Here is a 17,957-nt window from a genome sequence, read left to right as displayed (position 1 = left end):
ATTGGCTTTGAAAGTTTTATAACGTTTAAGTTATTTGATCTTTCCATTTCTAGTTGAGGTAAGCCTGTCAGAGGTCGTGTGAAAAACAAAGGTTCCGCTTAGCGTGATGAAAATAATGAACCTTATTAGGAGTAAACCATTGGGCGAAGCAGCATTCTACCATAATTGCTCGAATGTAATGCGACCACGATTGTAACGCGAGGGTCAACTTTTCGGGTGTGCAGGTGCTGTTGATCCGCTTTCAATCCACTGCCAGTATTATTGTTGGAAGCGATCCTTGAAGGGCTTGTTCATGCAAACGTCCAGAGGCTGGAGAATGGAGGTCATGCCACCCTGTATAACAACGAGATGCGTTCGGTCACGCTGTAGCTTTTGTTTGACGCCGGGTGTCAGGTGACCTCGGAAAGTGTCCAGAACCAATATTGCTTCCAGGTGCAGCAATGCGCCTGGCCTTCGGTCCTACACGCTTTGAATCCAATCTGACAAGATTAAAGTCCATCTAACCTTTTTCGTGACAGCGCAAGATGACGTCTTTCGGGAAAGTTTTCTTCGGGATCGTCTTCCGGCGAAAAATGATGAATGGATGGAGCTTGCGGCCGTCAGCGAAACAAGCCAGCATAACGGTAATCCGATTTTTTTCGTTGCCTGTGCTTCTAAGGCAAAATTCATGCTCACCAGACTTGTGCATTGTTCTGGACATAGGAAAGTCCAGATACACGGGGGTCTGGTCGGCATTGCCGATATGTCCAAGTGGCATGTTGGTAGAGAGACGAAGATCGATGACGTAGCGCTGGAACTCTCGAAGTTTTGATTCGAAGTCCCCGTGCAGCTTCTGGCAAATAGAAGTCGTGCGTCGAAGGGAGAACCTGGCCCTTCGCATAAATTTCTGCACCCAGCCTCGTGATGACTTAAATTGGTTTTGGGTGAAACCCGTGTCCCGCGCAAGCTTCTGTGCTTTGCACTGAAGCATTTGAATGCTTACTCCAAGTAGTCGGGAACGTGTCTCGCTAATGAACTCTGCAAGTGGACGCTCCAACTCCCGGAATCGGCCTTTCTTGGGCCCCCGAAAGCCTTTTCGCAGGCTGTTGCAGCTAAACAATTCCTCGCGATGTTTCCTCAATCCCCTGATCGTCGATTCGTTGACGTTCAGACGTCTTGCAGCTGCTCAATTTCCCACTTTCTCAGAAAGCAGAATAGCGTTGCGCTTGAAGCCAGCTGTATACTGAGCGCGTGAGCGCGGCATTCCGCTTGAATACAACTCGACCGTTTGATAGGGATAGACCTAAGACTCGATGCACGGAACGCGCAACTACACGCACTGGCACAAAACACGAGAAAGAGCGAACAAAGCGCGCTGCTCCACGCCCTGCTGCCTGTTAGTCACGTGGCCACGTTTTTGCGTCAGTTGCAAGGATTAACAGACAGATGGCGGTGGGATCGCTCGCTCCTTTGCTGGCATCTTGGCGGCGATTGCGAGCGCTCGGTGCCTGCGAGATGGCTGCTTCATTTTGCGGTCACGGAGGCCACAGAACCTCGCTACAGATTGCGCGCATTCGTCAAGACGTGGTGCCCTCTCATCGCACCAGTGACTCTTGCTGGCGTCGGCTCTTGTTGGCTTGTTCTTACTGGCGTCTTTTCTTTTTGCGTTTGCGATTAGGTTGCCATTTTGTCCTAGTAGTTGTGACCTGTGGTTCGCGTGGTGGTTGACCGGCGAGCTGGAGTGTGTGATTTCGAATGACCAGTACGATCAACGCACATGTTTGACACATGATATGATTTTAATAGTGTGTATTTGGTGCTCTTCATAGCGTTTTTAAACCTAGTATTGGATCGTAATGCGGGCGGTAACATTTCCTTTCTACTTTCGGCAAGAAAACTAGCGTTACATTCGAGTAAATACGGTTGATTGAGGTGATCTGTGGCAGGCCACATTATCAATGAAAACGCTGTCAGTGTTACACTACCACCTAGAAACTTTCCGTGCTATGCGATGCTGGCACTAAACTTGTCACTTGCTTGCCTAATGTCGATGTGAAAGGTACCCCTTTGTTAACTTTGAAAGTTTTTCATAACGTGTCAGTTGTTTGCTCCTTCCTTTTCTGGTCGCGGTAAGCCTGTCAGATGTCAAGTGTGAAAAACAAAGGTTCCTCTTAGCGTGATGACAATAATGAACCTGATTAGGAGTAAACCATTGGGCGAAGCAGCATTCAAGATTGAGGTAATCTGTGGCAGGCCACATTATCATTGAAAACCCTGCCAGTGTTACACTACCTCCTAGAAACTTTCCGTGCCATGCGATGCTGGCACCAGGCAAATTGTGCAACGGCACTAAAATTGTCACTTGCTTGCCTAATGCCGATGTGAAAGGTACCTCTTTCTATATTTAGTTCCACCTTGGAATCCTGACAATGTACGAATGGGCTGCTAACTACTTATGCTTAAGAGAAAATGTTCTAGACTCAGTGATCGCCTGTGCACACCCACAGTATGGCACTGGTTCTGTGGAATCTGGTAATAGCAAAGTACTTATAACATTGTCTAGTTCCAAGATGTCGTATGGGTGAATATTCTTGTGGATGCATGATGAGCAGCCGCTGGAGAATCTAGATTAGAACATTCATTGAGCCTCATCTTTTATTTGTAATTATTGTAGTATATAATCGTGCATTAAAGTGGCGTGCAAAAGTAGACCCATTAAAGACATTCTTCGTTTTTTGTTTACAGTAAAAAGTTTGCGGCACTCATTGGCTTGTTGATGCCTCTTCAGATGGAAAAATACACTCAATGCAGAAAATATCAAATTTAAATTTAATGTTTTTGCACCTCTTGAGCCAAATTTGTGATGTTTAAAATAAAAAGATCCCTTAGTCACCATCTTCAAGTTGCAGTGTAACATATTTATTTATTTTTATTCAAGTTACCCCTAAAGGCCCTCCAGAAGAGGGTATTACATAGGGGGGGGGGGTACAATCATAAGTAATCGCGATACATTTCAACAAGTAAGTGTAACAAAAAAAACGCTAATTAAAACATAAGGCATCACACAAAGAAAAATTGAACACTAACAAAAACAGCAAACATTTACACATTTCCGTCACAGCGAAGAAGCTCTTGGAATTTTTTATTGTCAGTTTCTGTGGCGATGACTGATGGCAAACTATTCCATTCAGTGATAGTACGGGGAATAAATGAATTTGCATAAGACGATGAATGACAGTTTACGCGTTTAACTTTGAAAGAATGATCACGGCGTGGAAAGAGAGCATCAGGTGACTGAAACAAATCACGGCGAAGGGATGGGTGGTGATAAAGCTTATGGAAAAGGGTTAAGCGAGCAAGTTTACGGCGATATGACAAATCTTCCAGTTCGGCACGTTTTTTTAATGCTGAAAGGCTTGTGAAGGGTGAGTAGTCTGAAAATATGAAACGAACAGCACGGTTTTGCAAGGATTCAATGTTAGTGATAACGTAGGCTTGAATAGGGTCCCAAATGGCCGCAGCATATTCGATTTTAGGGCGTATTAGAGTTATATAAGCAAGCTTTTTAACGTGTATAGGGGCGTATCTGAGGTTACGTTTAAGAAAACCAAGTGAGCGGTTAGCAGATGCTAGGGTGAGGTCGATATGGTGATGCCATGTTAGGTCAAACTGAAGGTGCACCCCAAGGTACTTGTATGTTGATGTTAGTTCCACAGTATTGTCATTTAGAATATAAGTGGTTGGAATGCGAGCTGTACGGCGAGTGAAAGATATTAGTTTAGTTTTAGAAACGTTTATTGCCATTAACCATGATGAGCACCAAGAGCTTTCTGCGTTCAGGTCAGATTGTAGAGATTGGCGGTCACTGTCTGTAGTAATGTTACGGTAAATTACGCAGTCATCAGCGAAAAGGCGAAGTCTAGATGTTACACAGGCAGGTAAATCATTAATATAGATTAGAAAAAGCAAAGGCCCTAGCACGCTTCCTTGTGGTACCCCAGATGTCACATTAGCAGAGGAAGAGTTAGAATTATTAACGGAGGTAAACTGAGTTCTAGATGACAGAAAGTCCTTAATCCAAGCGAGCACGTTAGGGTGTATATTAAGCTGTGCTAGTTTCAGTAGAAGTCTTTGATGAGGAACCCGATCGAAAGCTTTTGAGTAATCTAGGAACACTGCGTCGACCTGAAAGCCCGCGTCAAGTGATAATTGTAAGTCATTAATAAAGCCAGCTAACTGAGTATCACAAGAAAATCCCTTGCGAAAACCGTGCTGATAATCGAAAATAATGTTATGATCTTCGAGATAGCTGATGACTTGGCTGTGAATGATATGTTCGAGTAGTTTGCAAACAGTGCTGGTTAACGAGATGGGTCGATAGTTTAATGGAGAGGAACGCTCACCTGATTTAAATATAGGTATTACTTTGGCTATCCGCCAGTCATTAGGAATTAATCCGTGCGATAATGATTGGAAAAACAAACAGGACAACACAGCGCTAATGCTTTGGGATGTGTTTTTCAGCAACTTATTGTTGAAACCGAGGTGATCCGAACTATTAGTTATTTTAAGATTGTTTAATAAAGCTAAAATACCAGTTTCATTAATAACTTTTTCAGGCATGCAAATATCTTGGATTATATCTAAGTCAGGGAATGCGCTAATGTCTTCTTTGGTGAATACTGATGAGAAGGCGTCGTTGAAAACCTGAGCACATTCATACTCTTTAATTATGACGCCGTCGCTGTCGGAAAGCAAAATGTCGGGTTGAAAGCCAGGATTTATGATGCGCCAGAATTTACGAGGGTTGTTGGTTAGCAGAGATGACAGGTCGTGATTGAAAAAGTGACGTCGAGTGGATTTCAGTAGTGACTGGTAGTCCTTGTCGCATTTCTTGTACTTTTCCCACGCGCTTAGAACACCATTTTTCACTGCCTGTCGGTAAAATCGCTTTTCTTGTTATTGGCACGTCGCAACTTCTGGGTAAACCATGGTGCACTGCTGCTACATCTAATGGTCATTAGAGGAACGAAATCATCGATAAGTTTATTAAAAGTACTCTTGAATAAATCCCAGTTTTGCTGAACAGTGCGCAATAAATATTGATTAATGAACTGGGTGGAAAAAGTTTCGAATTCGGAATTTATTTTTTCATAGTTAGCTCTGTTGTAACATCTGATTTGTTTAACAGTCGTTTTCTTTTCGTTAAAAGAACCAGTTATGCGTCCTGTTATTACGTCATGATCCGAAATGCCATCTAAATGAATAATGTCTGAACAAATATCGGGATTATTTGTTAATATTAAGTCAATAATGTTGGCAGTACTCGATGTGCGACGCGTGGGATTGGTAATGAGTTGCGATAGTGAAAAGTCAAGACATGATTGAAGAAACATGTTAGCTTCAGTTTCACTCGCTGTGACGGATTGTGTGAACCAGTTGATACTAGGAAAGTTAAAGTCTCCAAATATGAGTAAAGTACAGTTAGGAAAACGCGTACATATTTCACACAGAATTCGATTAAGTTCAGAAGAAAAGCCATTATTCATGTTAGGAGGACGGTAAAAAACACCAATAATTATAACTTTAGAACAACACTTAAAAGAAACCCATGTACACTCAAGAAAAGAACTAATCATGAGAGGCACAGTTGCCAAATCATCCCTTATCGCCAAGAGTACACCACCTCCTCTCCTGTACGGTCTGTCGCAGCGAAAGATGTTAAAATGTGTCTGGCTTACAAAAATTGAGTCATCGGGAATAACATCACTGAGCCATGTTTCGGTTAGCGCAACTAATGATGCGGAGCACGAGTCGATTAGCGAAGATATTGCGACATCTTTCGATAAAACACTTCTGATGTTAGTGTAAAGGAAAGAAATGGTTTTGGGAGTATTACATGACGAACTTTGAGAAAAAAAGAAAGCTGGGATCTGATTTGAGTAAGTGACAGAAGAACGTCAGTCTTCTTGCGAGGGGTGCTGAGAAACACATACCACGCGATCAGCCTTAGTGTCCCATACATAGGCATCGTTATTAATGTGAAGCTCATTAAATGCGAGACGAATGCGGTCGCCTTTCTTTTTCACGGATTTGGCGTACTGCCAGAGATGACGGCGCTTTTGTCGGACGGCCTCAGAATAATCGCGAGAGATGCTGAAATCTGTACCCTTGAGCTTTGAACCGTTGCTTAGTAAAGATTCAACATCTTTATCATTGTAGAATTTTTGCAATGATTGGTCTCTTCTTACTTGGCGAAAAACGGCCCAGACGATGCGCTCTCACAATCGAGGTTGATAAGACATCAAGTTTGGTGGAGCAAAATTCATTCACGAGCTGCTCCGAAGTATCCCAGGTTTCATCGTCTGTATCTTGGATGCCATAAAAAAGAACATTCGACCGTCTAGACCGGTTTTCTAAATCGTCAATTTTGTCTTGCATTTTAGAGAATTCTAAATTCGGGCTGAACTGGGACTGAGCAGCTGGCGCCAATTCTATTTTATATTCCAGTTCAACGACACGCTTTGTTAGTGCATCCAAGTCATTCTTTAGGCTGATATGAATGTTAAGGATCTTATTCAATGATTCCAGAACTGTTGTATGGCTAGTTTCCAGCCGCTGGACCGCAAGAGCAACATTGTCTAGCTTTTCCTCTTGTGCCTTAGTCATGGGCCCAGGGTTGGACTCAACATCGCCACCGAGCAGTAGGACGCGCCAAAGGTACATCAAAGCAGCACGAACACTTTTGAAAGAATTGGGTGGCCACGACACCGCGAAAAGGCAAACATCATCATTTCGGTAACAGGAAGTTTCGTACGGACAAACCTGGAAGAACATCAGCGGTGAGCGTGACATCGTAACTGCGGTGCCGTGGCCCGGTGCGTCGGTGAAAGGTGGGCGCTTTTGTGCGGCTGGGTCAGCTGACGCTGTTCCGTGTTGCCGGACTGCGTACACCGCAGCGTCCAGAACTGGCAGTGGTGGATACGGTGATGCGGTGTACTCGGCTGAGGATCCGGTCGCACAATTCTTTGCGGCATCAGGACACCAAGGGAATTGTGGTATATCCAGCCATAGCGGTGCCGGCGTTACAGGAGACAGCTGGCCCAAGAATGATAGCAGCAGCACCTGGAAGAACATCAGCGGTGAGCGTGACATCGTAACTGCGGTGCCGTGGCCCGTTGCGTCGGTGAAAGGTGGGCGCTTTTGTGCGGCTGGGTCAGCTGACGCTGTTCCGTGTTGCCGGACTGCGTACACCGCAGCGTCCAGAACTGGCAGTGGTGGATACGGTGCTAACAAATACGGTGCTAACGGTGCTAACGGTGCTAACGGTGCTAATATATGCTAACAAATTGGTTAGTACTGCTTTCAGCTCTGTAATTAGTGAGCAGCAGTGGTTCCTGTATTTTTATTTGTGGCTGTCTTTAGCTTACAAAGGCTGTTTTCAGTGGGATGAATTTTTTGGGATTAGCATGCTTTACTTATTCAAACAGGCTAACAGTATTTTTCTCTAGGTAAAGTGATGCCATTAAAGAAAACTGGAATTACATTCTTTCACAGGCTTAGTAGAGCAGACACATATAATATAGGTGTGCAACTGTAGCTGAATATTCTTGTTCGAAATAAAAGGTATGATACACAGGATATTACATAAAAGTACATGTTTGCGAGCAGCAAATTTTATTTACTGATTTATGCTCATTGTTTAACAGCATTTGATGAAATTTGTTGTCATGTTCACAAAGATGTGCCAATAATTAGGAAGCTACAAATAGCTGGTCAAATGTGTTTTGTTTGGTTTACTTAGCGAAAAAGTGTAGTGCACACTCGAATAGAATAATGCTTTCATGTTTTCGAGGTAGACCTAATTTTCCGTATTTTTGAATAGAGCATGCTGTAGTTTTTTCTTTTCTTTTGCTTTCTCAGAAAACAGTCCATTTTGTGTGTCGCTAGCAACACTGTGCTCTTCAATTTGGTTTGTACAGCTTCCACGCCTTTACAGATTTGCACAAATTTCGTGCCTACTTCTGTGGTTAATGCAAATACACATAATGTGTTTTTGCTGCTGTATTCTCTATGTTATTACAAGGTTTGACCACATAGCTGAGAATTCATGTTTTGCACATTCATGTTTAGCACACTTTGTAATTAACTGTCTGATTACAGCTGCTCTGGAGCGGAGGGTGCCCGATGCAGATGTGGCCCGCATTAACTCCCATATTCCAAGCTTTTTGTGTGGCACCAGGGACTAGGATGGTGGCCGGAAGGCCAGGATGAACTTGATGCCGGCACTCCATCCTGACCACTGATAGAGCTTTTGTGAAATAACGCAATAAAACATGCAGCAAAACTACTTTTGAATTTGATATAGCATACTTCAGCTTTGCACTGCCATGCCAGAGTCTGACTCTGGCCATCTTAGTGCAGAGAAGCTTAAGACATTGGTGTATTTGCATAAGATGTTGCTTTGAATACATCAGATTTTTTATAGTTTGACCTGCTTATGCATGAATAATGTGTGTGCAGCCAGTATTTTGTAGAGCGGAAATGAGTTGCCCACTTGACCCAAGCTGGGCTACATCAGGGAAGCCGAGTTTGGTTGCCCTTATAAAGGCAGGTCTTGGCCAAATTGGGCAGCCCACTTGTGCCCAGACTGAGCTTCATCTGGGCAACCAAGGATGGCTGCCTACTTTGGGCCGAACTGGGCTGCCTAAGGGCATGAGAGTGGGCTGCCCACTTAGGCCCAACAAGGGCCACACCAGGGCATTGAAATCGCCTGCCCGCGTTGGGCCAGGTCTGGTTTATGGGAGGCGAGCGAAATGGGCTGCCCAAGCTGGTTTTCTTCTGGCTCCTTTAGGGTAGCCCAAGTGGGCTGCCGATTTGGGCCCCTCCTGGGCACGAGTTGCAAATCCCACATGGGGCCCATATGGGCTGCCCACTTTGGGCCGACAAGGGGCCCCAATTCGGAGCCCACTTTGTGCTACTTGAGTAGTTCTATGGTTTCAAATGCTTGTTAGCTCTGAGCCCTTGGCCTTGCACTCGTTAATGCAGAAAACCTCGGAAAAGGAAACCAGAGCTTCGAGATTTAAGCCATAGGTATTCAGGAACTCAGTGGTCCTGTGGGAGAACGTTTGGCTGGGTGACACAGTAACAAATACTGCTCCAGTTACTTTCACTTCATTGAAAAAAAACTCGCACAGGAGAGAAATGTCCTTCATTTTGCATTGCAGAAACAATTACAGAACTTCAACGCACGCATACTGAATGCACACCTACCTTCCAACACAGCTTCATAATTACGGGTATAATTATTCCAAAGAAAAAGCGGTCAGTATATGTAGTTTACAATTTTTCTAAAAATGACAAGCAACCGAAAAAATAAACATTAATAGAGAAATAAAATAACCAGAATTGTTCAAAAAATCTTTCAGAAGAAATATCCAATCCAATCCAATTTATTCCAACATCAATATCAACAGACAATGATGTCGCGGACAATGGACAAAAAGCCTCAAAATAGGGCTTGACAGCGTCCACTGACCGTCTTCTTGGCAACGACACAGCATTGAAAATATACATTAGATATGAACAAAATATGAATTCGAAGAACCAAAGATGTAAAAAGAGTAGGTGAGGAACACTTTACATATAAGAAATAATAATTGAAAAGCAGCAATATAATTACACAAAAGGCAAATGTGAATAAACAGCCAATGAATATATGCAAAGAAGCACACTTACAGAGGCGAACGCTTTGTAACATGCAAGGGAAACAAATATATGTGCGTCATCAGTTATTAAGTAATTTCGGCAGTTGAAATCGCAGCATCTGATCACCATATTTTGTGCGGTTACAGGGGACCTCCCAAATCTCATGATAGCGAGTGTCCCGAATATTTCTGTTTAGTGTTAGACAAGATATGGTCTCAAGCGATCTGTTTCTCTTTCTAATACCTGTTTGATAACGCTTTCTGGGAGTATGCTGATAGAGGTCAGGAAGCGGCACTAATTTTAGTTCTCTGAAGAGTGGTTCGGAATGAGTAAGATATGGAACATTCATGATAGCGCGAACAGCCTTCTTTTGTATTATGTGTAATTTATTAATGTTTGATAATGTGGTTGTCCCCTAGACTAAATAACAGTAGCTTATTATTGACATAAAAAGGGAGTTATAAATAAGGAGTTTTACACTTCTAGGGAGGCAATGTCTCAATTTAGAAAGTACACCTGACACTCTGGATATTTTTCTAATAATTGTATCTACTTGCAAATCCCAAGACAAGTGTTGTTCAAAGAGTACTCCCAAACATTTCGCAACAGGCACAATTTCAATGACCAAGTTTTCAAACTGCAACTGGTACTGCAAATAGATGTGGCGGTTTCTTGGTCGAAAAACGGCCGCTTTTGTTTTGGTTGCATTCACAACAAGGGAATTCACAGTGGACCAAGTCGATAGCTTCATTAGTACAATGTTTGCTTTCATAACAGCATCATTTTGATCTCGGGCAGTAATTAGCAGGGACGTGTCGTCAGCATACACAATAAATTTAACAGAACTGTCAATGTTAACAATGTCATTATTATATATATACAGAATAATAGCGGCCCAAGGATGCTTCCTTGTGGCACTTCTGAAATTATAGATCTTAAATCTGAGCCATTGTTGCTGATAATTACTTTCTGCTTGCGGTACTGAAGGTAAGATTTGATTAGATCAAGAAATAAGCCGCGGAAACCATAATGATTCAGTTTTTTTAATAATGTTAGGTGACTGATCCGGTCAAAAGCCTTGGAATAATCGATAAAAACGCCCAATGTACATAATTCCTGTTCAGATGCCTCCAATATTATTTCTTTTTGCGCTAAAAGAGCATGCTCGGTAGAAAGACCTTTCATAAAGCCATATTGATACGGTGTTATTATATTGTATTTAGTAAGAAAAGATGTCATTCGGACATGAATCAGTTTTTCTAGGATCTTGGAGAAAACTGGCAGTATGGATATAGGCCTATAGTTGGAGAAAACATTCCTGACTCCACCCTTATGCAATACAATAACTTTTGCAATCTGCAGTTTTGTAGGAAAAATACCATTAGTGAAAATAAGATTGAAGACATGTTGTAATACAGGAGCAACTATGTCCAACACATGTTTAATGGGCCTTATTTGTAATCCATCAACGTCAGAGCAACTACTGTTACTCATGGATTCAAATGTTGTAATTATTTCTGCCGCGGTTGTAGGAATAATAAAGGCACTATCTTTCTGCCTGTCGCCCATGTACTGTAAACAATTCGGGTCATTTGCGTTGCTTGTTATAGACATAAAATAATCGTTGAAAGAATTTGCAAGGTCCACGTTAGAAATTATTTTACCGTCTATGCAAATTTCTTTCAGACTGGTTCTGTCATTCACACTGCGACCTAGGAACTCATTTATTCTCTTCCAGGCTAGATCAGATTTTTTCATTACTTCATAATTGAATAAATTCTGCAAATAGCACCTTTTTTCACACGTCGCAAAAGGCTGGTGACCTTGTTACGCTGAGATCTGAACTTTTTCAGCGCAACCTCACTCTTACTGTTAATGAAAAGTTTGTATAACTTATTTCTTTTGCGTATTTCTTTTAGACACTTTTCAGTTATCCATGGCTTCTTGCTTTTACGTGAACGTTGGAAACTTTTCAACGGGAAACATTGATCATACACACCTCTAAATATCTCTAGAAAACAATCGTAGGCAAGTTCAGGGTCGTCGATACAGTACACTTTTAACCAGTCAGCTACTAACAACTGACTGCGAAAAGTAGTCAAACTTTTCGTGTTAATGTCTCTTATTGTTGCAGGAAAATCACATGACGTCTGTGATTTACAGTCATTGAGTTTGGTGGGTAAAAATATAGGAAGGTGGTCACTGATCTCTGCACTTATTACCCCTGACAGTTGGCATGAATCATCAATGTTAGTAATAAACAGATCTAATAGTGTTGAAGAGCCAATTGAAATGCGTGTGGCAGCTTTTATTACATTTAAGAAACCATTCATTTCAAGAGTTCTGGTTAATTCAGTCTGCTGTGTAGAAAATTTCAGAAGGTCTATATTCAGGTCTCCTGCCAGAAATAACCTAAAGCCGCTATCGCTGGCCCAGCTCAGATATTTGTCCAAAAAGTAAAGAAAATTCGGGAAACTTCCTGCTGGAGGCCTATACAAAACACAAAACACAGCACCATTGCACTGCACTGTCAAGACCTCATAATCGTTCGTGATTCACGTATGTGGGTCAACTAAAGAGCAGGTTATTTCATGCTTAGCCATTAGCATCACGCCGCCTCCTAACCTGGAAGAACGATTTACAAAGTAGGACGTATACCCTGGTGGCTTAAGAATATCACACTCATCCCGATACCAAGTTTCGGTGATCATGACGATGTCCGGCTCAAAACCAAAGTAGCCAATAAAGCAAGAATTGTGTCCTCTTTATTTCGCGCTGACTGAGCGTTGAAATGAATAAACGAAAAGTTAAATCCAGAATTATCGCGCAAAGTGCCAACTTCACTCGGTGTAAAATAAGCGTTATCCATCCTGCGCCTGAAGCTGTGATAACGAAAAACGCCAGATATGCTCAGTTAATCTTTTCCAGATCGGCGATGTGCGCAACGCGCAGCGTGCGGGAGGTTTCAGTCTTTCTTGCAAAAATCTTTCCGTCTTTGGTCCAGACAAAGCGCCAGTCCTTTTCTTTCTTCCTTGCAGCAGCCATTCCTAGCAGTTTTTTTAGTTCTGGACATAAGTGCTCATTTACATACACAGGTAACGATGGCTCAATATCGATACCGATGTCAGTGGTCGAAAGGCGTACTTTCCTTGCTTTTGCGAGGACTTCATCACGTTTAGCTCGGCTGAGGAACTGGACAAGAATGTTAGACTCATTTTCTTTTTTTGTCGAAACTCTGTGGCAGACCTCGATGTCAGGTTTTGCGATTGGCTCATTTATAGCTATTCCAATTTTCCCCAAGATTTCGGCAACATTTTCGGAGTCAGACACTGGAATGCCTTTGATTTGAAGATTCCTGTTTCTAGAGTATTGCTCTAGCTGCAAGATCTTTTGCTCATTTTCGTGCACACGGTTCATGAGCATTTCACACTCGGATGTGAGAGAAGCATTTTGGGCACGAATCTCGTCATTTTCTTTTCGTAAGGCCTTTAGTTCAGCTGTCATTTCTTCAAATTTTTCCCCCAAAAAATCTAAGCTCTTCTTGATGTCCCTGTGTTCCGTTCTAAATTCTCTCTCTAAAGAAGCTCGCATTTCTTTTAGGTCCTGCCGTACGTCTTTGAGCGCTTTAGCGAGTTCAGAATTCATATCGGACAATGCAAGAAAAGAAAACACTCTTTGGCAGCAGCAGCAGCAACAGTTCAGGTAGTAATAAGGCAAAAATATTCTAAATGAATTTCCAACCTGCAAGACGGTGAAATGAAGGCGCTTGAGTGCAACGTTACAGTTGCCGCAGCCGCTGCCAAAGTGAAGATGTCCGGTCCCTGCTTGCTCTTTTAAGCCATGTTGCTCCTGGCGGCGGGCTGCAGCAGGCAAGCGACGCAAACTGTGACGTCAGGGAGGCGATGATCAATGTTGAACCGGGGAGATAGGGGCTGTCGACGAACGTCCAGTGATGAAGGATGACTGGCAAGTAATCTGCAAGACGGTGAAATGAAGGCGCTTGAGTGCAACGTTACAGTTGCCGCAGCCGCTGCCAAAGTGAAGATGTCCGGTCCCTGCTTGCTCTTTTAAGCCATGTTGCTCCTGGCGGCGGGCTGCAGCAGGCAAGCGACGCAAACTGTGACGTCAGGGAGGCGATGATCAATGTTGAACCGGGGAGGTAGGGGCTGTCGACGAACGTCCAGTGATGAAGGATGACTGGCAAGTAATCTGCAAGACGGTGAAATGAAGGCGCTTGAGTGCAACGTTACAGTTGCCGCAGCCGCAGCCGCTACACTCCAGCAGTTCTTGAGCTTTGTGCACACTCAAACATCATTTTCTTACAGGCACATTTGCACAGAAATTGGGTTGAACATGATCTTTAGGAATGTATTTGAGTGCAACAGTAGGGAGAAACTAGGTTTTACACAAGAACGAAGGGCCCTACACATTGCCTTAAAAGCCCAGATGGTGCACTTGAGTCGCCACTTCCATAAGTCTCCAATTTGCTTGTCCTCCACAGGCTGCATGATCCCTGTCTGCTACTAGTCAAATTTCGCTATTCTACCTGGCTCAGGGTCTCCCACTGCTTTTCTCACTCTTGGAATCCTGCAGCCCTAGCAGATCATCAGCTGTTTACTTGTTTATTTACATTTCTGCAGCACCACGAAGGCATAACTGCAGGAGGAATATATACATACACAATAAATCCTACAGCATGTGTCAACCTTTTGTACACGATGGAAAAGAATCTATGGTAGATGATAAAAAAGAGCGTCAAAAGCGCATTCACATATGTCAAGTGTTCAGGGAAGGACAAGAAGAGGAAAAGCAGAAAAAAAGCAGCTGAGCATGCGTTCACATCCCAATTCCGACAACAGTGCTCAGAACTTTGCCTCGGACTGGCATTCAACGATACATTGAGGCAGCTTACAACATTCATTGATGGCATGCGGAAAGAAAAACAATTTGAACATATTTGTACAGTATTTTATGTCATGTATTTTCTAGTCGTGGTTGTGCCTTCTGGATACAAAATGAGGTAGCAGTAAATTAGTTTTGGGGTTAATGGCAGTTTCCTTGAAATAAATGCGGGAATGGAATTCTAACTTTATTTTGTAAACGGCGCTCCTCCAGAGAGTCCCAGTTCAGGTCCTGCTTGATACTGTTCCTTCGACAATTAAAAATATATTTGTTGGTGAAAAACCACGCAGCACGATTCTGAACGCGTTCCAGCATATCACAAAAGTTTCTGACATGAGATTCTCGGACTGCATAGGCATACTCCATAATTGGTCTGATGTTAGTGAAGCATTAAAGTTCCTTAATCTTCTGAGGAGCGTCCCAAAAATTGCTTTCCAAAAAATTTAGCATTACTGATGCCTCTGCCAAAATATATTGTCTGCTTTCTCTATCATTCTCGTTTCAGCACTGCACTCTCCACAGCAAAACTGCTGGATATTGTACTATCAACACGTTTGTGTGGCGTGTAAGTAGCTTGTGACATGACAAATAGGTGTAAATATTGCATAGCCAATTTTCCATGCCACAACTACAGCTTCAGCCAGATACCATTTTGTGGAGCAGCACAATGGCCTTCCATTTTACAGCGGTGAAGTGTGCAGCATTTTGTTTCAAACATGAGTGTGAAGGGAAGACTGCTAATGTTGCATGAAAAGAAAGAAATGACACGCATACTGAAGTTTGCAAGAATACCCTGTGGACAATACAAAACACTGTCACCCTTGCTTTTTATCTTTGCCAGCTAACAAACTACATAAATCATCTGCAAATACTTTGGTTCATAAAGACAAGCTGCCGTGCACTCATTTGAGCACAGTGGACTTTCCATCAAGGCAAACTTGAATAGATGAATGTCTCACTATATTACGCAGATCTAATCGGAGTGAAGATATGCAGTGTAATTCAGTGAGTCAGTGCATCACAGCGAAGGTTGAGAAAACAAATGCAAGTTTATGAGCTTAACAAGTGCATGAGCTTGCCCAATCTATTTATGCATGTAACAGAGAAATTTGCCTTAAAAGATGTTTACCGCTGCATGTCACAGCACTTCTGTGCCAGGTAGCCCATTACAAAAGGAGTCTGTATAGCTAGCGTAATAAGTAATGTAAGTGTGGTTGAATATAAAACTGACTACCCTTTAATATAGAACTTACTATCCAGGCCATAGGTCTTGGAATATGCTTCACATATTTCTGCATAATAATGTACTGCAGATACAACTAACAAAGCAATAGAGCAAGAGAGATTTTTTCTAATGAAATGAAGAACAGAATATTTAGCTGGCATTCAAAACCACTGACTTGCTACTCAGCGAGGAAGGGAATAAGGGGGGGGGGCAAAGATGAAGAAAAAGAGGCGCAGAAAATTGTTAATGTTTCTTAAATAATTATAAAATTACAGAAATTTTCAGAAATGATGTAGCCACTAAATTTGCTGGGTTTTATAAGCTTTAAGACCACAAAGCGGCGCAGGCTATGTTAGATATTAGAGAAATGGATAAATCTTTAGGTGTGCTAACATCACAGAGTTCCTGCACCTCTAGCATTTCGTCTCCATCAAAATGCGACCACTGCAATTAGAATTGAACCTGCCTCTTTCGTGTGAGCAGCTGATTACCATAACTGCGGCTCCAATTTGGGGTGGCATGCTTAGTTTAGTTTATTTTGTTTAACATCCCAAAGCGACTCAAGCTATGAAGAACGTAGTATTGAAGGGGTGACATGCAAAAGTGGTGACTAACAGGCTTTACAAAGTTCACTACAGAGAGAGTGAGCATTGATGAGGTTTAGAGTTTGTCTAGTCTACCAATGCCATGTATATGCACAGATAATGCATTGCAAGTATATGCTGCATATGACAGGCTCTGGGACCTAAAGCACAAAGCAACTTCTCCATAAAATGAAAGCCAGAGCAGAGTTCCCTGCTGCCAACAATCACTCCACTACCCAAAATGACAGTCAGCTTTTAAAAGTGCGCATGTCCTCCCTATGTCTATTCCGGAGTTCAGCTCAGATTTTGATTCGCATTTATTGCCAACTAACGCAGCTCTCCTCCATTTCAAAGCATTAACCCTGTGATTTTCTTTCAGTGGTTCACTGAACTATTCGCTATTTTAAACATTTTAGTGTGCCACTTTTTGCTCTATAAATTTGTAGCAGCAACGCAGTTTAAAATATTCCTTTTGAGCATACTGCAAGGCACTGTTCGCAACTTCTGCGTGCATGCCAAACGCCTTATCTCTAGCCTACTCGCAACCATTTGTCTCAATTGCTCTGCATTTGTGCACGACCTGGCTCAGATGCGCAGATGACCTGGCCTAGATATACTCTGTTACCGCTTCCAGTACCTCACTTTCTATCGTAAAATTTTCTCTTTCCAGATTGTTGACTATTTTAGCTCTCTTCATTTGCGCACTGAGTATTTATATCCTCAGTCAAGAATTACAATTCCTCATCACTGGTACTACAGCAATAATATCACGAGATCAGATGTAACTAAGCCGTTCTTCACTAGCCTGCGTGTCCCAATCCAATCCATTGCTAGACGGAGAGTGTCACCTCATCAAGCATTGTCACATCTAGTTCACTCTGTGTTCTACGCAGTAAGCAATCATTGATTTCAGGTCGCTGTCAAAAATACACTTATGACAAACTTCATACGCTAGAACTTAAGAATTCGATTTCCACAATTATCATCAGACAGACGTATTCACTAGGCTTTCATGCCACAGAAGGAGGCTTGCACTGTAGTGGGGTGTTTATCTTACGTCGTTGTTCACACATGAACACATACTGTGTATTTCGTTATTGTTTTTACTCGACATACTGACAAAGATGAGTGAGGATACTCAGTTTGTTGTCTCGTCGGTGACAAGTTTTCGCTCTCCAGCATTCTGCCAAGGCCTGGCTTGGCGGCTGTCAGAGTCTTGTCGGCATCGCTTGCTACAAAGCCTTTAACACCACTGAATTATTCGCCTTCATGAATTCTGCTGTAATAATTCTAGAGTGACCACAGAGATTTTATGCGCGTGACCGGCCAGTGCTATGCCAACAGGTTCTGCTAGCAAGCCCACAGGACCCCATCAGCAGCACTAGCAAGCAGTGACAGTTGAGAGGCGATTTCAGCGATGTTCCAATATTTGAGGCTGCATTTCTTGTTTTCACTTAATGCGGGTGAAAGGTTGAAGTGATTCCTAGGTAGGCCAATAATATGTTGCTCACAGTACCTGTGATTGAAACTTGCTAGAATGTGGCTGCTTACGACCATTA

The 17,957-nt window shown here is 42.6% G+C and overlaps 1 protein-coding gene across 3 annotated transcripts in view; it reads left to right on the top strand.

The window, feature by feature from the left end:
* The window catches only part of LOC144096766 (uncharacterized), a 57,671-nt gene that overhangs the window by 24,900 nt on the left and 14,814 nt on the right, over positions 1-17,957 (top strand). For 2 of the 3 annotated variants that reach the window (XM_077629645.1, XM_077629643.1), the window contains 2 exons: positions 519-623; positions 8,143-8,309. In XM_077629645.1, the coding sequence (XP_077485771.1) occupies positions 519-623; positions 8,143-8,253 (216 nt within the window). In that variant the 3' untranslated portion in view covers positions 8,254-8,309. Of the gene's footprint in view, positions 1-518; positions 624-8,142; positions 8,310-17,957 lie in introns of those variants that run through there. The other variant, XM_077629644.1, reaches the window with a different exon arrangement.

This window comes from Amblyomma americanum, chromosome 7, assembly GCF_052857255.1.
Source record: "Amblyomma americanum isolate KBUSLIRL-KWMA chromosome 7, ASM5285725v1, whole genome shotgun sequence".
Lineage (NCBI taxonomy): Eukaryota > Metazoa > Arthropoda > Arachnida > Ixodida > Ixodidae > Amblyomma > Amblyomma americanum.
This window is presented reverse-complemented; position numbering and strand designations above follow the sequence as displayed.